This window comes from Eschscholzia californica, unplaced genomic scaffold (assembly GCF_041429995.1).
Source record: "Eschscholzia californica isolate CP2 unplaced genomic scaffold, dmEscCali1.0.p SCAF_6, whole genome shotgun sequence".
NCBI lineage: Eukaryota > Viridiplantae > Streptophyta > Magnoliopsida > Ranunculales > Papaveraceae > Eschscholzia > Eschscholzia californica.
The window spans coordinates 31,268,962-31,291,908 of record NW_028238483.1 but is presented as its reverse complement, the minus strand read 5'-3'; the positions used below and the strand labels follow the sequence as shown (position 1 = coordinate 31,291,908).

At 35.5% G+C, this 22,947-nt stretch overlaps 3 protein-coding genes and 1 non-coding gene across 11 annotated transcripts; 2 read left to right on the top strand and 2 right to left on the bottom strand.

The window, feature by feature from the left end:
* Positions 1 to 4,974: 4,974 nt before the first annotated feature.
* TRNAT-UGU (transfer RNA threonine (anticodon UGU)) lies at positions 4,975 to 5,046 on the top strand. The gene has a single exon. It is a non-coding gene; the product is annotated as a tRNA-Thr (tRNA).
* Positions 5,047 to 5,658: 612 nt separating this feature from the next.
* Positions 5,659 to 12,833, bottom strand: LOC147533517 (RNA-binding (RRM/RBD/RNP motifs) family protein). Of its 8 annotated transcripts, none has more exons than XM_086649200.1 (20): positions 12,242 to 12,833; positions 12,094 to 12,162; positions 11,687 to 11,817; positions 11,538 to 11,598; positions 11,360 to 11,396; positions 11,063 to 11,193; positions 10,754 to 10,942; positions 10,570 to 10,663; positions 10,140 to 10,273; positions 9,831 to 9,970; positions 9,152 to 9,202; positions 8,984 to 9,066; positions 8,847 to 8,901; positions 8,646 to 8,751; positions 7,793 to 8,285; positions 7,497 to 7,704; positions 7,338 to 7,408; positions 6,990 to 7,158; positions 6,692 to 6,818; positions 5,659 to 6,486 (listed from the first exon to the last, which is right to left on the bottom strand). In XM_086649200.1, the coding sequence occupies exons 3-20, from the start codon at positions 11,807 to 11,809 to the stop codon at positions 5,825 to 5,827; spliced, it is 2,934 nt and encodes a 977-aa protein (XP_086505326.1). In that variant the 5' UTR covers positions 11,810 to 11,817; positions 12,094 to 12,162; positions 12,242 to 12,833; the 3' UTR covers positions 5,659 to 5,824. The 8 variants fall into 8 exon arrangements, with proteins under 8 accessions (XP_086505326.1, XP_086505327.1, XP_086505329.1 ...); XM_086649201.1 differs by having other exon boundaries at positions 10,570 to 10,651; positions 12,242 to 12,529; XM_086649203.1 differs by having other exon boundaries at positions 10,570 to 10,651; positions 12,296 to 12,469.
* Positions 12,125 to 15,481, top strand: LOC147533516 (protein translocase subunit). Its single transcript, XM_086649204.1, has 3 exons — positions 12,125 to 12,490; positions 12,754 to 12,872; positions 14,950 to 15,481. The coding sequence occupies exons 1-3, from the start codon at positions 12,226 to 12,228 to the stop codon at positions 15,109 to 15,111; spliced, it is 546 nt and encodes a 181-aa protein (XP_086505330.1). The 5' UTR covers positions 12,125 to 12,225; the 3' UTR covers positions 15,112 to 15,481.
* Positions 15,482 to 15,916: 435 nt separating this feature from the next.
* Positions 15,917 to 21,772, bottom strand: ROT3 (Cytochrome P450 superfamily protein). Its single transcript, XM_086649192.1, has 9 exons — positions 21,155 to 21,772; positions 19,721 to 20,045; positions 19,474 to 19,623; positions 18,869 to 19,147; positions 17,856 to 17,945; positions 17,640 to 17,718; positions 17,455 to 17,561; positions 16,356 to 16,486; positions 15,917 to 16,158 (listed from the first exon to the last, which is right to left on the bottom strand). The coding sequence occupies exons 1-9, from the start codon at positions 21,400 to 21,402 to the stop codon at positions 16,074 to 16,076; spliced, it is 1,494 nt and encodes a 497-aa protein (XP_086505318.1). The 5' UTR covers positions 21,403 to 21,772; the 3' UTR covers positions 15,917 to 16,073.
* Positions 21,773 to 22,947: the final 1,175 nt, after the last annotated feature.

The window sequence follows — 22,947 nt, the reverse complement described above, 5'->3', positions numbered from 1 at the left end:
GGTCCAGACGGACGGGAAACGGACATTAACTCAACTGGTCCGGTGGAACGGGCACAAGTCCTAAGTGTCCACTCGGACATCTGGACAAAATGGGCGGACATTTCAGATTTTTCTCCAACAAAGTGCCCGTCCGTGATCGTTTTGATAGTCGGGCAAACCGGGCATCGGTCGGTCGGGCACCTGTCACCAATGAACAATTAAATAAATTTTTATTCAAAATTAAAGTAGCTAAATACAACTTTCTAAACTCCCACTTTAAATTCCAAAAAGTAACTGATATTACAAAATTAAGAGATAATAATTGAGATTTTTCATGGATTATGATCGACTGTATTCTTCTTCTCATGAATTAAGGCCGGTCTATTGTGGATTGTAGGGTTACTAATGAGATATCGAGATTTAGAGGAGAGAGAGACTAGTGAGTTGAGAGGCGAAGACAAGATGAAGAAAGTGATTTCTAAAGTTATATACTTACATATTTGTACTCTTGAAATCTAACAGTTGTAGCTAACCCTACAGATTTAGAGGCTTAGATCAATCATATAGGCAGGCGGGTATAATGGGTAGGATAAAAGGACGGGTATGTACGGGTTGGTGGGACGAACTATATAAGCGGGCGGACTCGGTCGGATCACCGGGTAAAGACCTATACCCGCGTCTTTCCGCTTACACTCTTTCGGTCGGGCAGATACGGATCGCTTCGGGCATCAAACGGTCACGAACCCTTCGGACTCGAACGATCGCGAGCGGGTTCCGGAATTTGGGGCCAAAATCCCACCCCTAACTAGAGGTATGACTTTTGTCAATTTCGTTTTTAGTCAACCGTTAACTATTTATACGTTTGACTTATTCAAATTTGTCGGCGGGAATAGCCGTTTAGTTATCGTCGGTGGGAAAGATCATATGAATCCCTCTTCACAAAACCAACAAGAGAGACAGAGATATCTGTCTCTCTCTCTCTACTCTCAATAAATGGGACGCGCTTCGACCCATTAGCCATGTTCCCAATTCACAATCTCGAGATGATTCTCATCCGTTGGATGAATCAATAAAATTCTCATATAATGAGTAGGGTCCACCGAATTACCTCTATTAAAATGGTCGGTACATTAAATATCATATTATTATGATAAATTTGTATCGAATCCCTGAACTTATGGAATTAACAATTGAGTCCAACCTGGATATGAAATGAGATAATTAGGTCATGTGGTGATTGAGGTGGCAATCAATCATCTTATTATGGTCAACTCTATATATGAATTGATGGGAATGGCATCACAAGCTCCCTGATTTTCATGATTTTGATGCTTCTTAACATGTATTAATTCAATTTTCTCCTCAATTCAAATGCTAAGTAAAGTTTATGTACACCCCCAACATACATTCTTATAAAATTTACATAGATATAGATGAAATAAAAACGTATGAAATTACAAAAGAAAAAAAAATTAGTTCTTATAAAATTTACATAATCGATTAAATTACCAAATAGAAAAGAATAACAAATTCTCATTTGGAATCTAAAGTAAATTCCAAATAATTCAAAATTACAAAACTAAACATTCACTTCTTTATTTTCATTTTCTATTCAATTAACATCTACAATTGGAAGATCCATCTTCTTTGAATTCCTGGAAAATCCACATTCTGTGTCGCACTTGACATATAAAGTTTTAATTCCTGGAGAATCATTAAACAACCGAAAATTGATGGACAATGGCCAGACCCGTCCTATAATTTGGTTTATCTGATGCACTGAAAAAATTTGAAATCCGGAAATTCAAACTAAAATCTTTTCTCTTCAATTAACATCTACGGTTGGATTTTAAAAATTAATCCATCTTCTTTGCATTCCCGAAAAGTCCACATTTTTTTGGCACTTGACAACACCCCAACTTTTCTCCCACGTTTTGAAAATGAATTTTCAATAATCACAGATGGGTTTCATGTGATTAACAAAATTAGGAGTACTTGGAGATGGAGAATGTGGAAGAGAATGTGTATTCCATCTCCATCTCTAATACCTAAAACAACAGTCCGAATGCAAGCCTTTAATGAATGCACATATATATATATATAGTCCGTCTTCATGGGTAGTTTATTGATCTAATGGCTAAAATTGAATTTGAAATCCACTAAATCCTAATTTTTCTCCCACGTTTTCATTCAAAGTGAAACATACAGTTATTTCATAACTTCTTTAGATATTTCTTGATTTTCTTCCATTATTCTCTCATGTACGGTTATAATTTTGTGGTTTTCAAATTTCGTGAGAGATATTAGAGAAAATCAATTTCGTGGTTATCAAATAACCGTGAGAGAGATTAGAGAAAATCAAGGGAGAATTAAAATTAAAAAGTAGTGGAATCTAATTTACAAGTAAAATAACCGTGAGAGAGTAAAAAAAATAACCGAGTTAAAATAAAGGAAGTACTTATACTCAAATTTATTTATTTATTGACACCAACTCCCTTTTGTTATGATTTAAATTACAGAGAAAGGATTTGATATCTGCCGATGGATCTAAACTTCCGATGAAAAATAGACGGCCATACTTATACCTTGAGTAACCGACCGAGCTGTCCCCCCCTAAATAATATTATTATGATAAATTTGTATTGAATCCCTGAACTTATGGAGATTTACCATTGAGTCCAACCAGGATATGAAGTGAAATAATTAGGTCATGTGGTGATTGAGGTGGCAATCAATCATCTTATTATGGTCAACTCTATATATGAATTGATGGGAATGGCAACAGAAGCTCCCTGATTTTGATTCTTCTTAACATGTACTAATTCATTCTTTGGTGGAAGCTAGTTCATTTATTTCAATAATGTATTACATAGCTTTCTTCTTAAATTCAATCAACCTCATGGAGAATCAATTAGAGGAATTTATAAGATATTGACCAAAACAATAGAATAAAATAATTTAAGTTTTTTTTTTCAATTCCATTTTCTTTTTTTCGTTTTTAATTTCAATCGTCTATTACAATTACATGTTTGAATTGTGACTATTACAAGGATTTCATTAATGACTATTACAAAGGAGATATGTTACCGATGGTTGACATTGATACAACCATTCTAGATTCCTAAATATTACAAATAGCATGAGGTGGTAACGAGATGAGAAGAATGACATTTACCAGAACAACGGCTAAACAACATCGAATCAAGAAGATGCTTCTACATAGATATCTCGAATGATTGGTTTGTGGTGTGAATAATAGATTGGATCATGCTACCAGCATCACCTTCACCTATTACATAAATTGATATCTGAAACATTTAGACTTTAGACAATTGATTCAACAATCACATAGTTAATCCGCTCCTACGAAGTTCTCACAATTTGTTTCATAAACATATGCAGTATTTCAAACATCAAGATTTTCTAGAACGTTTAAACTTTAGACTATTGATTCAACAATCACATACTAATATTGTATATACTCAGTTCAGAAATCGAAATGTTAGGGGTCCATTTTTCATTGAAAGTGAAAATTCATGATCTATTAAAATGGTGTTACTAAATATATAAAAAATATATGTAAGGTGTATCAGTGTCTATAAAATAATTGTCCGACAGTTATGAACCTATTCCATTTTGATGATGTACCAAAGCCAAAATAATATATGATTGTTTATTTTTATTTTTTTTGAAAATTCAACTACGATCTACGTTAGTCGTTACAAGGCATTAATGCATCATGAAGATGTAATAAGCACGATAACCGTCTAATTTAAATCAATACTGAAAGAGGCCTAAAGCCCGACAACAAAGAGGCCTAAAGTCCGACAAATTATTATATTATTTATAGTCTAAATTACATAGGATAAATCTTGATTGTGTATTGTATTCATGTAATCCCGTCGTTTAAAAAAATAAAATAAAATATCAATAGGGCAAAAATGATATATCATAATAATCTACAAGTTCCAAATACAATGTTGGTGAGTAGATAAAAGAGTCTCATAATTTAAAGCTAACCTAAGATATTAGAACCCTTCATCAAAAAAACCTAAGATATTAGAATGGGGATGCCCAATGATTAAGTGGTTAATTTATAAATGCCATGATTATTTTGTTACCCATGGGAACTCCATGCCTAAGTATTTTCTTAAACATGTGTGTTAGTGTTATTTGTAATTGTAATCATCATCATTATGTACACATTACCATTGCAATACTATGAGACTTCTACAACACACCTAGAGAGAGAATTTTAGAAGGAGACACAAATATAGACCATGATTATGTTGTGTTTATGTTTCTCTTGCCTATTACTCAACCTTATCTTATACACTAATTACTAAGAAGAGAACCTTCTTCTTTCCTTGAGCTTTTCTCTTTGACATGTGTTTTCTTCTTTCATTACTACATTGTTCACACTAGCCATCAATATTAGGGCCCTTAGATAAACATTTGTATTAGTTTATCCCCACAATAATCATCTACTATTAGTTTTGATCATTTCAATTATACCTTTTGTCTTAAGAAATTTTATTATGGGCTTAAAGGGAACTTTTATATGCACACACCATTTACCATTTTTGTTTTATCTAATTAGGCACACACAATCTCTTGACTACTTTTTTTGTATTGAAGCACAACTATTTGCATCGTAAAATTTTCGCCTTCATATCACATTTAAATATTTCCTTTGTTGTCATTGCTGGTGTCTAACTAGGTTTTGGTTTTCGACCACAAATTGAATACATTTTGCATGATTGCATCTGACTTTTATTAATGTTGCCTAATGTGAGAATTGTTTACGACAGCAGGTCGCAAGTTTAGTAAAGCCGCCAACGACCCTTGGTTAGAGTTGTAAGAGGTTTAGTCTTCCAGTCAGAGTTCGAAGCACGCTGACAATACAAAAAAAAAAATTAGTGAAGCCGACTGTCTTTTTTGTTTTATGGGTCTTCATCGTATATATAAAGCCTGGGGAGGTCGCTATGGTAACTTGCCCTTATAGCTCAGTGGTAGAGCGTCAGTCTTGTAAACTGAAGGTCCGCAGTTCGATCCTGCGTGAGGGCACTTTTTTATTTTACATTTTTCTCACGATACTTGTTTTAACTAGCTAACAGACAGTACCATAAGCTGCTCGATAAAATTCTTTGACTTTTATTTTGTTTCAGGTTGGGATGACAAGGAATTTAGAACATCGGTAGTATTGAAAACAACTTTGTTTTCGGAACACAAATACTGAGTATTTTAGAGGTAAGCTTTCCCTGCTTTTAAAAGGTTGTAGTTTTGTAATATGACTTTAATGGCTTAATCATCTTTACCGTTATCTCCGACCACTATTATGACTTCGCATCACCACCACCTCCAATTCTCTCCTACCCCTCTCCTGGAAAAACTCACATTAGGCACTCAATGTTTTGCTCATGGCAATTGAAGGTGCCGAGTGGTGGTGGGAAGTTGAGGTGAAAATGAAGATTATGACGTAAAATACAAACAAAATGATTGTAGATCCAGAACAACATTACTTCCTAAATCAATCTTGTTTCTCCAATGTCTTTATGCCCAGGAGGATATTTCGGATGCCCGTAGATACTTGACAATCAGCCTCAAATCAAATACATAATTATGCAATGTTGTGGTACTTAACTATAGATCATATTGACGTCACATTGCACGATGAAATTGTAGTTAAAATAAAGCCTTTGATTAATCAACAAATTCCCATGATACAAAATAAATAAAAACTCGAGTAAATACTCTCACCAAGCTTATGCGTTTGAAAACGTTATAATAAGTTAAGAGATTTACTTCAGAACTTTTCTGGAACAAGAGATGAACTCAAGACAAGCTAAGAAAACCATCTTTTGAGTTGTCTCGAACCTTGATTCTCACCCACTGTTTTGGTAGAGCTAGGTTGTGAAAACTTGTTTCTGTACTTCTCAATGAGCATGTCTAGCTTGTCCACCTTTTCATCATTCTTGGGCTTTTTATTCATCTTCTTCGAATTCTTCCCTTCTCGTGGATGTTCTAAGTTTCTATCTTGAAACTTCCTCTTTCTAGGATCCATCTCAACGTTCTCCTTTGATTTTAATTCAGGTGTTTGCCTGGGTTTACTGTCGAAATTGGATGGTTTCCCAGTATTCCGCTTTGTCCCGTCTCTGTTCCTGTTAACTCTCTGATCTGATCCCTCGACTTTTTCTTCCGACGAGAATTTGGTGTTTCGTTCTTCTCTTCTACGGCCATCGTTTTTCAACCTTTTGTTTGCTGGGCTTTTGTCAGTGGCTTCATCAGATGGTAAACTATCATCTTGAGCTTTGCGTTTTCCTGCATTCTTTGTGTTCTTGTTAGTTGAAGTGCCATCTGATCCATGTAATGAATCAGGTTGTTTGGAACCTTCTGGTCTGACTTGGTTGCCGTGCTGATTCTGTAACCTCTTTTGTCGCAACTTCAATGTTTGCACATTGTCAAGAGCAAACTCAACAATAGGTCGACGGTCAGGACCAAAAGTTTCTGTGGGTGACAACAAGACATGAATCAAATGTTTTTCCAATGAAGTCAGAAGAGATGAAAGTCAAAACGAGTCATGTAGCTATATATCATAGGAGAATCAAAACCTAACGAACTAAAAAATGATACATTTTTAGATTCCTTCAAAGATCAGAAATTTAGCATGACGGAAAACCAAAACATAGACATGAAATAAATAAGCATTTACCCGGATTATTATTTAGAACTCTTAGGGCCACAAGTGCATGTTGATGTTCAGTGAATTCGATGAAAGCTACCCCACGGGAATAATTTTTTGCAACCTTCCCATCCTTCGTCTCCTTCAAGACCTTTAGCTGCATTGTTAGTGAAGTTTTTATGTAGTTAGTACAATTCTTTTGGTTTGGAAGTGTGGACCCCTGTACAAGTTTATCTCATACAAAAGAAGTTTTATCTAGGACAAGGCTTTTCGAAAAAACTACAGGTAATGTAGTGTTTTAGTAACATAATCGTACAATATATCTTACCTGCTGAATTACAGGAGTTTGTTTGCTAGCTCGGGAAAGAACTGCGTCTATGAAAATCTTTTTGAGCTGCATCTCAGACATTGACTTTGGCACATTGTATACAATAAGTCTAGTTTTTGACACGTGAAAGTTTGGAGATTGAAGTTTAACCATCTTTTTCTGCTCCAACCTGCAAAAACCAAATGGTATAACAAGATTTAGAAATCCATCCAACTAAAGCTACAGATATCATAGATAAACCAAGTACAAGTTTCTAATCCTGTATGGGAGCAAGTTCGTAATATTATATATAAAATTCATTGAACAAGGGTCCTGCACTCGAGACTGGTTCATTACTAAACTACTTACGTTTGACGTTTTGCCATGTCAGCTGCTGAAACACCTTCAGCAGCAGGCGAGCCTTCAAGAATGACACCTTCCTATAAAAAACCACGGAAAGAGTCGGAGTGAGAATCAATTAATTCATATGAAATGTACATACAATGACCCGCTAACGACGATGAATACCTTTGCAAGGTAGAGGTTGCGAAGGTCAACATCCTCGGTCTTTGACTTCTCCACTTCCTTGTTATGAGCTGACGTCTTGTCCAGAGCCTTCAATACCTTTAGTTGTCTGCCCTTCAGAATAATTCCTACTTCTGATGTCGATGCTGAAACTGCAGCATCAGCGGCAGATTCTGTAGTGAACTTCAGAAATCCAGTACCTCTTGGTCGCCTGCCCATAGCGCGAAAGCATATACAATTAAGAAGGCAAGAGGGTACGAAATATTGAAGCATGAACAAGTCAAATAGAAATTCCATACTTGGTGATTTTATGAAGAACTGGAACAAAGGATCGCACTTCCCCAAACGCAGAGAACCGCTGCTTTACTTCCTCATTGTCAACATCAAAAGGGAGATTGTTTATGAAAATTGTTCCCTCCAAATCACTCTCTGCCTTGATCTTTTCCTCGTCTGTCAGTTCAGTCTTGCTGGTCTTTCTAGGTTTCTCTTCTTTACTCTTTCCTGAGTTAGCAGTTAACTCCTTACTCGGAGTCAACAATGAATCTTCAATAACAGAATCTGGGGTTTCTTTTTCAGTGGAAGTGATAAAATTTCTAAGAACTTTCCTTGCAATCTCTGTTTCTTCCTCAAAATCTACCACTTCAGCAGCAACAATAGGTTCTATAGCACCAGATTCTGATACAACAACATCCCCTGAATGAGGTTCTTGGGCTTTCTTATCACTGTCAGCAATATCTCCCTCCAAATCAACACTACTAGTATCATCTTCGTCTTCACCATCACTTTGTTGTCCTGTAAACAGCAAAACTCACATTACAAAAGAGATTGAGAAAAACTAGAGGAATTGCATGGCAAGATATTAATATAAATATGACATGATACAACAAAGGGCAAAAGCAGAGAGAAGTAGGTTCATACGCATTAACCAGACATGTTAACAATTACAAAAAGTATACTCAACCCACCTCCCGGGTCTCCCACTTAAACTGCATGTGAGAGAAACAAGAGTTTTCTCTCCTCTCACATGTTCAGTCACGTGGAGAGAGAAACCCTTGTTTCTCTCACATGCGGTTCAAGTGGAAGTCCAAGGAGGCGGGTCATGTAGCCTTGTTGTAACAATTATAATCGAAAAAAAATTAAGAAGTAAATTACCAGCTTCATTTGCATTATTACTAGTGGCGTATATCTTCTTCGGAATAGCCCAATCAACAGCAATGGTTCTTTTACCAAATCTTTGTCCATTAAATTTGCGCATAGCCTGGCAAAAAGAAAATGGAATGCAGGATTCCCGGAAGTTTGAGAATGTCAACCACGAAACTGTTAATACATAGAATTCATAGTAACAAAACATACATTTTCGGCATCCTGCTTGCACGTGAAGGTCACAAATGCAAACCCCTTTGGCAGTCTGCGTAGCAACAGAAAAAGATTAGTAAGTATCACTAGGAAAAGTAAACTTTAAAAAAAAGGTAGGGTTTTGAAAATAATACCCTGTCTCAGAATGATGTGGAATTAGTACATTCCAAACAAAACCTGCTGATGAAAAATGTTCTTTGATCTCCTTGTCATTAGCCTGCATGCATGTCGAAGTATAGTTGAGATAAGGAACTTCTTCAACCAAGAAACAAGTGAGATAATGAGATTGGTGTAGAGACAACCTTGAAAGGAAGATTTCTAACTATAAGTTTCCACTTCCGAGTCTTAGAACCCTACAGCAAAAATAACCAAACCCAAATGTAGATAAATCTTACTCAATTGAGCCAAAAATATATCAAGTTAAAGAACAAATCAGCCAGTAGTAAGTGTTGAAGAAGCAAGAAACTTATATGCATAAATATATTGTATGTAAGTATGTAACAGATTGAGAATTATAAAAACGACAATTCAGTTTATCAACTAAGCAAAGAGGTTCCAGGGCAGCTTCTATGCAGCAAATTGAATAACAAAATTACATACAACAAGGCATGTACAGAATGCATATGAAAATGCGAATACTGAGGGAAGAAAAATTAATTAATAATAGCAACATTTCTCCAAAAAATACAATTATGATAACACTGGGAAATCTTCCGGTTCAAAAAACCTTAAGAATATATGGACTTTACTCGTGATATCCTTTGGTTAGAGTTTATTCTGACAACATGCTTTTCTCCATCCTATCTCTTGTATCTTTTTGGGCCAAGAGGAAAAATTGGCATCCGTTTATTTATTTTAGAGATTTTACTCATAATTGGGAGGCATTATTTGCCATTTTGTAAACCCAATTCTCTTGTATATAGTACCTCTTTGTAACTTGTTGAAGAAAAAACAAATAGACCATAATACAGAATGTCATACCTCTCCACCCAATTGCCGTGCCCAAACTATTGCCCCCTTAATCTCTTGTTGATGCAACTTGGCAACAGAAGCGCGTGCTGATCGAACACCCATGTAAAGTACAGAAGCAGCACCCATCTTGCACCCATCGCTAGCAAGCCCTAAATCGACCATTCAATTTCATTTTCAGTTGGATGTTTAAGGTTGGAAACATATAAAGACTTGGTCTCTAAAAAAGCATATGAAAACTAGCCTGAGTACCTTCCTTGATAAAACCTAATTGGAATTACAGAATAAATTCAACAAAAATTACTGAACAAGCATACTAACCATTGCGCTCAAGGTCTCCTTTTGGAAGAGGATATGTTACAGAACATACAGTACCAATCTCTTTGGCTCGACGGAGAACTTCCTCAGCCATATCAGCACTACTAATACCACCAAATATAACCGTTCTAGCAACCCTTCATTAGATGAAACTATGTCATTAAGTTTGCAATCTCAACCATATTTCAAAATGCGAATATCGTAGCCCACTACTCAGGAACATTAGACCAACATAATGATTCATGAACAATTAAGATAGTATCGTACAGCAGTTTCACATGGTAAATATCATTTACTTGTTTAATCTAGAGTTTGTGAGTCAGGATTTAGAAGAATGAGGCGAGAATAACTCCAAAAAGAATTCATATGTTGGAAGTAATCAGAAACGCAAACTCCGTAATTAGCATTTCAGAAGAAAGAAGAAATATAGTACCTCTGCTTCTCGGAAGAAATCTCTTTACTAGCAACAGAACTAGGAGGTGCTGTCGTAGCTTTTTTGTCTTCCTTCACCTTCCCTGGTAATTTTTCTAAAAATGAATAGTAAATACAAACATTATGAGACTAAGATAATAACTTTCAACGCAGAAAAAAGTAGAATAGGAACATTGTACGGTTACCTGTTTCACGCTTACTCGAAGCATTTTCATGTTTCACTTCATTCGAGGAAATCACTTTCTTGTCATCTACTTTCTTGTCGTGTTCTTTCTTGTCCTCTACTTTCTTGTCGTGTTCTTTCTTGTCGTCTAATTTCTTGTCATCTAATTTCTTTTCATGCTCTTTCTTGTCGTCTACGTTCTTAGAATCATCTGCAAGTACAGCGCAAAAACCAAATAATGATAACAAGGAGAACAAAGATATGAGAATTAGGTTTGTAATGTCTGAACATTGAAAAAGACTACATACAATTACAATAAAGAGAGACTAACCTTGGTTTGTCTTCGAGCGGCGTTGCTCAAGAGAAAGACGATGCATGGCATGTTTAACAGAAACTTTCCTACCACCAATTGTTGTTCCATTTTTCAGCTCAGTGGCACGGTTGGCATCTTCCGTCACAGCACTACAAATGGATTACAGATGCAAATATGAGATCACAAACTAATAGTTCTCTAGGAAATATAACATTTTCAAGAAACACATGCTTCGCTAAATTATCAACAAACAAAATCACAAGAATGAAGTAATTCAAAAGAAACACCAAAATATGCAACCAATCCTTCACTTACAATTGAACAAATCCAAAGCCACGATGCGTATTTGATCCTATAAAACACGAATAACTTATCGTCAAATAATTAAATCAATCAAATTCATATATACATTATAGTTGAAAAGGCTGAAATTTAAGTTCCGAATCACTTCATCATAATCTAGAGATTGAGAATAAATTTTATGATTAATTACCTTTTTGCATAACCATGAAACACCGTCTAATCGGACCAACATCACTAAAAGCTTCCTCAAGCTAAATTTTGGTCGAAGCAGATAATTAGGGCAAATCATTCAATCAGAATAAAATTCCAATTCAGAAAACAGAGAGCAAAATTATATACCTGGGTATTGGTAAATGAGTAGGGCAAGTTGCTAACGAAAACAGTAGAAGGGGAGTGTTCCCCTTCTCCTTTCCGCTTGTTCCCATCTTCCCCTTCCTCCCTATTTTTCCTATTCTTCCCCATTCCTTTCACTGATTCAATTCCAAAAACTAAAACACAGATTGAAATCAATAAAACAAATTTCTACTTTCATGCGTTCATAATAAAGAGAACGAAACGATTTCAAAAAGAAAAAAAAAAGTAATCAGTGTTTCCGGATCTGGTTTAGTAGTCTATAATGAAGAAGCCCTAATTTAGAAGACTGAAAAAGAGGAAGATAATACCTTGGCGGATTCAATTAGGGCCGAGAGAGAGATACAGACTAAACGAAAAGTTAGGGTTTAGGGTTTTAGAGGTGTGGACATTACCTGAAATACGTTAGTTTTCGGGGGTAAAAATGTCATCTTTTCTGAACTGTCGCGGACTGAAGCAGAAACCTAGAGAGAGAGAGGGTTTCTCAGTTTCGCCTCCATTAACGTTAGAGAGAGAAAAAGAGAGGGATGGGGTTTGGTATACTGAGAAACATAGTTCGTCCATTGGCCAGAACAGTATTGAATCACAGTACTTTACGTTTTCCGGCGAAGATTCCAGGCACTTTCGTTGCTCCAGTGGCTGATTTCCGATCAGGGTTCAGTTTCTTCCAGCAAAGTTATCAACCATGGATTATTAGATCAAATGAGTTGCATAGCTTGACAGAAACTCGATTTCCTAAGAGAAGACCTGCTTTTAAAAACCGAAGGAAACGAGCTAGCTTAAAACCCCCAGGTTTGATCTTTATTTGGTTTCTACAGCTCTTTTTTTAGCATTAGGGTTTCATTAAAATTCCTTTAATCATAAATTTACAATTGAAAAGTCAGAACTTTTTCATGTGATATTAATTGTTTGTTAGGATTTGCCTCAAAATGATAACTTCAATGAAATTTGAAATTGCAATTCAGTAATTCTCAAAATGCTCTGATCCCCATTTCACAAATTTCTTTTCTTGTTAATTGAAACTAATGGTTGGTTATATTGATTGAATGATGAAGGTCCATATGTGTGGGTTCAGTACACACCTGGTGAACCAATTGTGAACAGACCTAATGAAGGAAGTGTTAAGAGAAGGAATGAGAAGAAGCGAATAAGCCTCAAGAAGGCATTTATTAAGGTATGTGCTTCTTCTCCTCCCATTTCTCTTTGGTATCATTTGATTGAATATGAGAGTATGGGTCGAAAGAATTGTATTACAACAACAAGTGCAGCTTGTACCCTCGGATTATGCCCGTGATTTTGTTAAACTACTAGGATCCGAAGACTGGATTAGGTTCGATAAGAAGCTCATGCATATCGCGGCGACATTTTACCACTAGGTATTCATATAAAGGAAAAACAATCTGTTTATGACAGCTAAAAGCATAGTTAGGTGCTCGAGAAATATATAAGAGAAGTCCCTAAGCAAAGTTATGGTAGAATTTTTTTTGCTTTGTTGATCGGCGCTCTATGCAGTTACAAGTGTTTATCGTATTGCAATTTAGTTATTAACTTATCACAAGTGATGGAGGAAGGATTGGAGGTTTGTCCAAGAAACTAGTAATCTTGTTATTTCAGAACTATGAGTGCCATTTACTTTGAAGTTAGCAAATTGAATAGTTCATAGGGAGACGAATTTGTGGCATGTACAAACTTAAGACTATTCGCAGCAAGATAGTGGCTTTAATTGCAATAGGGGCAAACAGTTATTTCCTAACCAGAGAGTGAAGACTGCTGTTTCAGTGTTTGAGTGTGGGTCTGTCTGTATGTGTAAAAGGGACTAAAAAGAGGACTTGGACTATGGGTATAGAAATTCTTTTGGTTGAATTTTTAGTCTCCCAAATTAAGGATGTTGAAAGGCTGATTTCTTGTTGAACAAAAAGTGGGATGCAAAAGGTTGCCACAAATTAATGATGTAGCATGGCTATTTGGTTAGGCACTAATCCTACATATAACTTGCATCAAGTAGATCTTCATATAACTATTCACACAACTCTGTAAAAGATTGAACTGTTTTTGAGCTTCTAAATGTTGTTTCTTCGTTGTGTGGTGAATACTTAGGAAGGGGATTCATTCTTCAAAAACTCTAAACTTCTATGTAATAAACTGTGTGAATGTATATTGCGCAACGGTGGCTATGGTGTTTTAATTTCCTGTAGGGATCGACGTTTAACGTGCATTTGCCTTTATTTTCAAATGGGTAGAAAGTATTGTCTGATGACTGGCAGATGGAATACTCATCTCTGTTGTCAAAGGCGACTCCTAGGCAAGCAAGGGGCAGGTTGAGCAAAGTGATCGACTCGCTCGGCTGCGAGTTCTCCTTGTTCCCCAGGTCTTAGTCGATTTGAGGCGATGGTGGTGGCGTGGTGCCCAAAATAATTTTTCCTTTCAAAAAGAACTCAAGTGACCAAGTCCAACTTACAAAGCCGATCCAACATCAATGGGGTTGCCCAACTACTATTTTACTTATAAAACCGAAGCCCAATTCAAACCAAGTCCAACCCAAAATTAACTAGGGTTTAGAAACAAACTTTTGTTTTTGTCTCTCTAGTTCGACCACCAGCAGCAGTCTCATTTTTTGAAGTTCAAAACCCAACAAGTAAATTATATATTCCTTGTCGTAACTCACTGCTCACTGTTTATTGTTTGTGTTGCTTATATGTGGAGTTTTAGGTAGTGTAAGTGATGAATGAAGTTTTTGTGTTGCTTGATGAATGTTGTATTGTTTGTGTTGCTTATTATGTAAAACTCAGTAATCATACATCTATGACATGGTATATTACTTGGGCGGGAGAACATTAAAAGGGAGGCTGCTGAACTGAGGCGCTCACGCCTAGGCGAGCTGAGGCGAGTCGGCAGCTTTGCCCCCTCGCCTCGCCTCTCACTTGATACAAGATAGGTACTCATATAGAGAGAAGGTTCAAATTATTGTTGCTGGTGGTACCAACCTAGAATCTTAAACCCCTTTTGCTACTTCGGTGCTGACCCTCAAGCAGTAGGCTTCGAGGAATATATGGCGCTAATGTGCGCGCTCATGCCCGTTTCAATAGAAATGTTGTTTAAATTGCCGAATCTAGTTTGTGCGCCTTCGGCTGTTAACCCATACGTGTATTTTTTCGATCAGTTGAATTTCTTTTAGTAAAACTTAACAAACTCATACAAATTGCTCTCCAGTTTATTTCTTAATAAGACTGCATCTTTTTATGTATTCTCAGTCCGAGGCAAAGAAACGGAAAGCTCAGGTGCAAGAAGCTAAAAAGAAGAAGATGGTTCAAAGGGTTGAGCGTAAAATGGCTGCAGTAGCAAGGGATCGAGCTTGGACTCAAAGACTAGCAGAGCTCCAACAACTTGAGGCAGAGAAGGCAGCAAAGGCTTGAATCAAGATGACTCAAAAAGTCTTCTTCTAGACAGTTCGCCTTCTGTTTAAACATATATTTCAGTTCCTGGGAAGTCTCATTTTGTGATATTTCTTTCCAATTTTCTTTCTGAATGTTGAATACTTATTTTCAATCACTTCAAATCATCTTCATCCTCCGGCATTAGATAGTAATCCTCCAAGGAACAAAATAATTTTGGTGATTGCACTATGAACTATTCAGGGATGGCGGAGAAGTCCAGAAGGTGAAATTAAATGTGGTTATTCACCGTTTATGTAGTATTAGATGTGGTTACTTACGGTAGTTTTGCAGTTTTATTTGAACTTTTGTAATGCTAGTTAAAATCTAACGAACAACTAGGGTGTTATTTAACTACAGCGAATGAGTCTAACAAGTCTGAATTTAAGTTGTCTGAGGCTGACTATGACTAAAATGAACAAAGTAGTCGTTCCAGGTTATTTCAGACAATCGACTCTTTTTTCATACTCAGTTTACGTCAGATAAAAGCAAACAATATCCCCATTCAGATTCCAATACGAATTACACGCCTAGATAAGAAAAAAAGAAACACTTAAATCGTAGCTTTCCCTTGCCAATCTCAAGAACAGTGAGTGTTGTGGATGTCTAATCTTTCCTAAATGTGGAGTAACAATCAACAATTTTTTCCTCTACAGTCTCTTGCTACAACTTGATTTAAACTTCCCAACAGAAGTTTCACAAGTTATTCGATATGGACATCGAATTAATGGTTTGTGGACCAGAAAAGAACAAGAAATTAAAACTGAGGATATTTACATAAAGAAAATTGATATCTAACCATTTGCATTGAAGCTGAAAATCACAGGACAACCCCTAACAAAGAAAGAGAGAGTGACACCATAACTAACATTTTCTTTTATTTCACCATTACTTTGATCTCATGATTTTTCTGTAAGGAACACGGGATAAGATAACATTTAATTCTATATGGGTGTGACTTTGATCGGTAGTTTTCTTTTCATCTTGACCGTTGGAAAGTTGACAATGTAGTCCTCCTCTGCCACCCATCTGTAAAGCAAAAAAACAACGAAAAAAGGAATATTAGTATCAACAAAAATATCCTCATTCCTCATTCGATTTGATTAATTTAGTAGAGAAACAAAACTTGTGTTCTCAAATAAAATTGCCGGACCCAAGTGTTGCAGAATATTGGATCACCAAACCTGCACTAAACAATTTCACTAGATACAACCACAAAAAAATACCTGAATCGAGTGACTAAGTGATGCAAGAAAATGGCAATTTCGAGCCTTGAGAGTTCTAGACCAGGGCATAGTCGTTGTCCACCACCAAACGGAGTAAATGAAATATGGTTATTAATACTTCCTTCTTTTTTCTGCAAAAGAAAATAATAAGAAGAATTAAACGAAAACTCATACACTACATAAAAATAACAAATAAATTTTTGCCAAAAGGCCTCCTATTACCATGTCGATGATATTCATAATAATTCTTAATTCTTAGTTCACTTTGCAATCCAAATACACATATACCCAATTCTTACGATTTCGTAGTTGTTGGGCCTATCACATCTGAACCTACTCTTTAGTCGACTTCATTAGCCTCCAAGCGAGTTTTCAGTCCACTTTTTTGTAAAGCACTCTAACCTTTTGACTCTTGAACTATTGATTAAGAAGACTAACACATAGAAAGCAACTTGGTGATGCAACTAGGAGTTATTTATATTAAAATGTGGCCTTTTGGCCTCTGCAAAATGTAAAGCTAAAAAAAGGTATGTGAATCAAGGAGGTTAGGTTCAATTCAATTAGTGAAACTTTATGTGTGTAGTGTTTACTTTCGACCTTTCTTCTAAAAACATTTTTGAATAAACTATAGCTTTAAAAGTTCTGTGGGTAACATTTTTGCACATAACATGTTCACAAAGTGAGTATCAACTTTTAACCTATACTTTCACTTTTAATTATAAAATAGTAGGTATAAATTAATAATGCAATTAAAAGAATCATCTAAGGGCGATCATTCGAGACCTTCTCTCTATTGTATAATACAACGGACTTAAAAACATGTGGTGCGAGCTTCTGGTCTTTTTGAAGTAAGGTAGCTTTATAGAGCCCCGAGATACCAAAAAATATTAATACTTTTAGAATAACATATCCATTATGTATCATGGGTCCATAGTCATGTAGCCATCAAATCCATGTTATAGCCATTAAAACGAGTATTATTTTATGATTTTTTTTCCTTCGACGAGATAAAAAGATGATTAAGTGTTAGGATGTTAAAATGTACGAACAAGATTTAGGATTGTAATATAAAGAGAGAGAGAGAGAGACAAACAAATACCTCCCATCTCCATGGGTTGAACTCGTAAGGGTTCTCATAGTTCTCTTCTGCCATATGAACAGAACTAGAAGAAGCTAAAACACACCATCCCTTTGGAATCAAATGACCTAAAAACAAGAAAACCTTAGATCATGTGCATGAGATTCTTAAGAAGTGTAAATTGAATCAATAGGTTAAATATATACCCTTGATGTTTACATCTTTGAGTGCTTTTCTCCATACACCATTAATGATGTTTGCCATCCTTAAAGTTTCATTGATCACCTTTTAAGCAAAATTTAAGTATGAGTAAGTAGTACAAAGGAATTAGTTAATTAAGAACAAAAAAGATAACCTAATTAATTTATCTACTTCCAACTTTAGTACTAATCTTTTGTGCATAAGAATAATTTGGGACTTACATTTTGAGTGAATGGTAATGCCATGTAATCTGTCCAAGCATAATCTTCATTAAGACTGGTTTTATGTTTCTTTAACTCCATATTCTCCTCCTAGTAAATAAAAGAAAATAAAACAATAAGTTGCATCAATTGAGAAGGACACTTGGCCCTTGGGTTTAATAAAATTTGATTCTCCGTAGTTGAGTTAGGTTTAGGATCAAACTTCTAAGATATCAAAATCAATAATCAGGTGATTCCAAAAAATTACTCAAGAAGTTGAAACTCTATTAAATTCAATATTCTTTTTTTTTAAGAAATTGACTATGACTTACGTCAGTCGTTACAAGCATTGATGCATCATGAAGATGTGATAATCACAATAACCGCCTAAGTTAAACTAATAATGAAAGAGGCCAACAATAAATTATTTATACATGTAATAACCCAGATTCAATAACTACAGATTCCACTTCCTCATCGAATAGGGGAACTCCAGAATTTTGAAGTTTATGTCAACACTATCGATATCAAATATGATTGTTAACTTATAAGTGGCTATATTGTAATCTTATACGAAAGTTGATTTTGATTTTCTTTCTGTGTCAATCGGATCACATGATCGCAATGATAATAAAATGAACACCAACTACTAACATAAAATTTATAGTAATGTGTTTACACTAGAATGGTATAATTACTTGTGAATTAGTACTAATTAAGTTTTAATTTTGAAGGATTGCCTGATTGGGCAGTCCAGGCAAGTACCGTGGGTTGGTGGTCCTTAAAGGATTGAGATCTAACCAACTGTCAAATCAATGTTTGTACCGAGTGTACTAATATGTCCACGACATACAATTCTTTGTGGTCCCCACTCTACCATCCACTCGTGCGCATGTTCGTGTTATAAAAAAGTCAAAGATAAAATCCACACGGTCACACGTGATGGTGGGCCCAACTCAATCTACCTCCACAAAAAATGGACCCCACAATCTAAATAAGAAAAATACCAGCCGTTGGATTGAAAGAATAATTACCGTTAATTGGTTTAGAGCGAGAGGAGAATGGCTTAGATATTTGACAGCTATAGTCATTGCCATTGGAACAGAATCTTCACCGGGTATCATCATTTCAATTAGATTACTGCTGATGAAATCCAACGGTAATCGTTTCATCTCATTGCTAGATCCGCTACCTGAGTCAAACAGCAAAACATCTGCTGCATCATTAGCCTCTTGATTTTCTCCTCCTCTCTCCATCTTCAATTTTTTTTCTTCAAGAATCTTTTTTACCATTTTCAACAACCTTTCCTTTGCCTACAACCAAAGATATACAACATGTTCTTTGAATTTCATGATGAACATCAAAATGAAACTATTTAATCCAATATATCCTCACGTAATTTAATCGAATATCTTCACTGCTTGTACGCGACTGACTACCACGACATATTAGGTATCTGACAATTTAGGTATCAGGTTCACTACGTAGTTTAAAATATTTCAGATCTAATTTAAAGAAATAAAAACGGGTCGTGTTGTTTCCATAGACTTATAAACAAATAGGGGTGGGACACGATCGAGCGGACACACCCCTAGTGATATACTAGTTTCACCTTTATCACATGAAAAACATTCATTACCTTGAGAGATTTGTAGAGTCTGGTTCCTGGAAGTTTAATGGGTAAGCAAATCAACCCTTTAATGAATTCACCAAATTCCCTCTTCAAAAACTCCAAATCTTCACCAGGACTAATGCTCATCAAAACCTTAACCAACACTGGAAATGTAATCTGAAGAACAAATTAACCAAAATTTAAATAAAAAATGAGTTGATTTTCATCTAAATTAAGAAGAAATATAGTGCAATTAAGTAAGAATTGAACCCACATTTTTTGTTTCTTCTTGGATGTAAATAAGATGATTATGATCCCAATTCTCCATAGTTTGATCAACAACCTTCTCAATCTCTTTAGTAGCTAGGGTTTTAAGTTGAGGAGATCTAAGAAATCCACCAATTAAACCATGAACTCTTCTTTGAAGAGGTCCATTCATTTGAAGGATTGAAGATTTGCCAAATAATTCAGTGATTGATTTTGGATAATAAGGAACAAAAATACTTCCATTATTTTGTAAAACCACCTTGTTCACCTCTGGATCAGTTGAAACAATTATGGGTCTACCTAATAAGTGAGATTTGAACACTTTCCCATACCTGTGATAAATCATCAGAAATAAACCAAAATTAACGACTAAAACGTAAAGATAAGTACGCCCATCAACGGGATAAAACAGAACCTATTCTAGGAGAGACTAGAAGTTAAAGTCTATTTCAGACCTACAAGAAATCAATAGTCTCTATTTTCGATTCCATTCTCCGACTCACTCTTGATAAAAAATTTCACTATCAATGACAATTAATTTTTATTTAGGTCTTGATAGGTCTACTTTTGTAACCTCTTCTATATTTTTTCATAAAGTAGTACTCGGATCTCATGACTTTTTCTACAAAGAAAAATTATGTTCTAAATATATTGAGTGAGAAAGGAAAGGAAAAGAAAATGTGGGTTTTGAGTTGGGGACTTTTGGAAAGACATGGGCAGGCAACAAAAACTGGAGACTAGAGTAATGAAGCATAAAGGAGTCAGGATTGATATATCTACATTTTTTCTTGAGTTTAGTGAAAGAAAGATAAAGAGGGTAGGTCATTTTAGAGATAGATCTAGAGAGAGAAAGAGAGACAGAACTGTAAGACAGTGATATATGCCTGAAGAAGCAATAAGAGGCTCAGTCTATACTTTCTAGCTATGCAGAGTCTAGGCTTGCATCATCCAATTTATCATCTCATTAGACATTTTAGCATTTCACTTGTGTTTTTGTTTTTTTTTTTTTTTTTTGAAAGTAGTATTTCACCCCTCTCAAGTGTCATGGGTTTATTCAAAATTTGTTCCATCTTGTGGTTTATCCTAAATTCTGGCAAAGAAAACTAAAAAAAACTCGATACAATATTGTAATACTGTCGGTTTTGTAAAAAAAAAAAAAAAATCAACTCTTAGACCGTCTCCAAATATCGAAAATTGGGTATAGAATCATGAGTCAGAATGAGTCCCAAAAATGCTAACAATTTTTCCCCATATCAAATAGGGAATAACATTGTTTTCTCTTTTTAGTCTATAATCTAAACCATTGCACAATTAAATATTCCTTTCCTACAATCTTATTTTAAGAAATAATTCTTTAAGAAGAGTAGGAATGTGAAAATAAATTTTACTAAATTAAGATGGAAGAGTAAACTCTCTAGATCTTAGAGAGAGAGGGACTTACAGAGGAGTGCGTTTGTCCATGAAAGTAACAGGTCTAGAAGTATAACCATAAGCAATGAAATCAAGAGTTTCTCCTATCCATGGCCAACCTGTTCTTCCTTTTGGAATCTCACCCTCATCACCATCTTTATTACTAATACTTCTTCTCTCTCCTTGGTTTTTCTTCGTCACTTTCTCACTCCTCTTCCATAAGTACCAACACCCAATACTACCAACAAAAACTACCCAAATTCCTAATACCCAATTCATTTCCAATTATGGGTATTCAAATCTCAATCAACACTAGAACCCTTAATATAATTTGATTTGCTGAGAACAAACTAGAAGAACTGTTCTCATTCAACTTCTCTTTCTTTCCTTGGGTTGAGAAGAAAATGAGGAAGACTCTCTTAAAAATGACCCTTAGGCCTTAGTCTATCTATATTGCTACCCACATGCAGGTAGAACTTAATATAAGAGAGAGAGAGAGAGAGAGAGAGAGAGAGAGAGAGAGAGAGAGAGAGAGAGATTCTTGAAATCTTATGAAGGGGTGGCATCTTTTGAATAAATGGGAGTCTATTTTATAGGGCACAAAAGGTAGGAGATCCTTATTCATTTTGTCTTTACTCTATCAAGTAAGTAATCTAATAAATCATAACTTGTGACTTGAAGGATTTTTTTTTTTTAAAGTGTGACTTCAAGGATTTGGATATAATTTCAAAACATTTTGACATTATTTATCAGATCTCTTCTAAATTATATCGGAAATGTTACATGTACAAAATTTTTGACAGATTCTCGACGTAATGGTTCATTTTCATTAAAAGACAAAAGTTGATCAAAATTTTTTAAAGTTTGATTTTAATCCGAACCGTTCTTTTATAATTTTGTCAAAAATTCTTTGTACACTGATCATTACCCAAATTATATTCACGTAATAAAAGGGGCTCTTAGATTTCTTTCTCCACCTCTTTCGCCAAAGAAATCAATTGATCCACGTGACATTTATGATTAAACCCAACATGGAAGATACTGAATATTGAGTAATGATACCTCAAACCCATCATCCACACTTTATGGGCTATCGAGATGTGAGTCATTGAATTTCATAAACAACACCAACTTCTGCCTAAACAATCTCTTTTTTTTTTTTTTGTTGAACCCTAAACTATCTCATTCAAAAAAAAAAGAAAAAACTTCTGCCTAAACATAAAATGAGCACATTTTTGTCACAACAAATCAGATAGGGGCACCTATTGTTTATTCCGAGATAACCGAGGTACACTTCTAGTCCAGTGCCTAGGCCAGACATATTACTAAGAGCACCTCGAGAATTGCTAATCGCAATATACTAAGGTTGTCAACTCGGCCGGTCCCTCCTTCTCATTGATTATCTCTTTGTCATTCTCACTCTAGATCTCTCTCTTTCATTGTAGATCGCTCTCATCTCTCTCGTTGTAGACATACTTCTCTGTAGATTAGTTTTTCCCCCTCTCTTGCGGTCGGTATAGATCTCTCTGTAGAGATCACAGAGTTCGTGGCCACGAAATGGTCAGGGCCACAAAACGTTTTGTGCCCACGAAATCCTCAAGGGGTTTCGCCAGAAACCCTCCTCGAAGCCTAGTTCTGGCGAAGGGAACACTTTCCTTCGCGGAAACAGTGTTTGTGTGAGAGAGGGATAGAGAGAAACAATGAGAGATCGATCAAGAAATAATGAGAGATCGATCAAGAAATAATGAGAGATCGATCAAGAAATAATGAGAGATTGAGAGAGAAACAACGAGATATCGAGAGACATAGATAATGAACGCAATA

Bases quoted from the DNA above. Each gene is read 5' to 3' on its own strand.
- LOC147533517 (XM_086649200.1), bottom strand. From the start codon at position 11,809: ATGGGGAAGAATAGGAAAAATAGGGAGGAAGGGGAAGATGGGAACAAG. The intron at 10,943-11,062 runs GTTAGTCTCTCT...CTGTACTTGCAG, and splicing joins CCGCTCGAAGACAAACCAAG to ATGATTCTAAGAACGTAGAC. The intron at 6,819-6,989 runs GTAAGATATATT...CTAACAATGCAG, and splicing joins AAACTCCTGTAATTCAGCAG to CTAAAGGTCTTGAAGGAGAC.
- LOC147533516 (XM_086649204.1), top strand. From the start codon at position 12,226: ATGGGGTTTGGTATACTGAGAAACATAGTTCGTCCATTGGCCAGAACA. The intron at 12,491-12,753 runs GTTTGATCTTTA...TGAATGATGAAG, and splicing joins AGCTAGCTTAAAACCCCCAG to GTCCATATGTGTGGGTTCAG. The intron at 12,873-14,949 runs GTATGTGCTTCT...ATGTATTCTCAG, and splicing joins TCAAGAAGGCATTTATTAAG to TCCGAGGCAAAGAAACGGAA.
- ROT3 (XM_086649192.1), bottom strand. From the start codon at position 21,402: ATGAATTGGGTATTAGGAATTTGGGTAGTTTTTGTTGGTAGTATTGGG. The intron at 17,562-17,639 runs GTATATATTTAA...TCTTGTTTTTAG, and splicing joins CAAAGATGTAAACATCAAGG to GTCATTTGATTCCAAAGGGA. The intron at 16,159-16,355 runs GTATTTTTTTGT...TTTGCTTTACAG, and splicing joins CACTTAGTCACTCGATTCAG to ATGGGTGGCAGAGGAGGACT.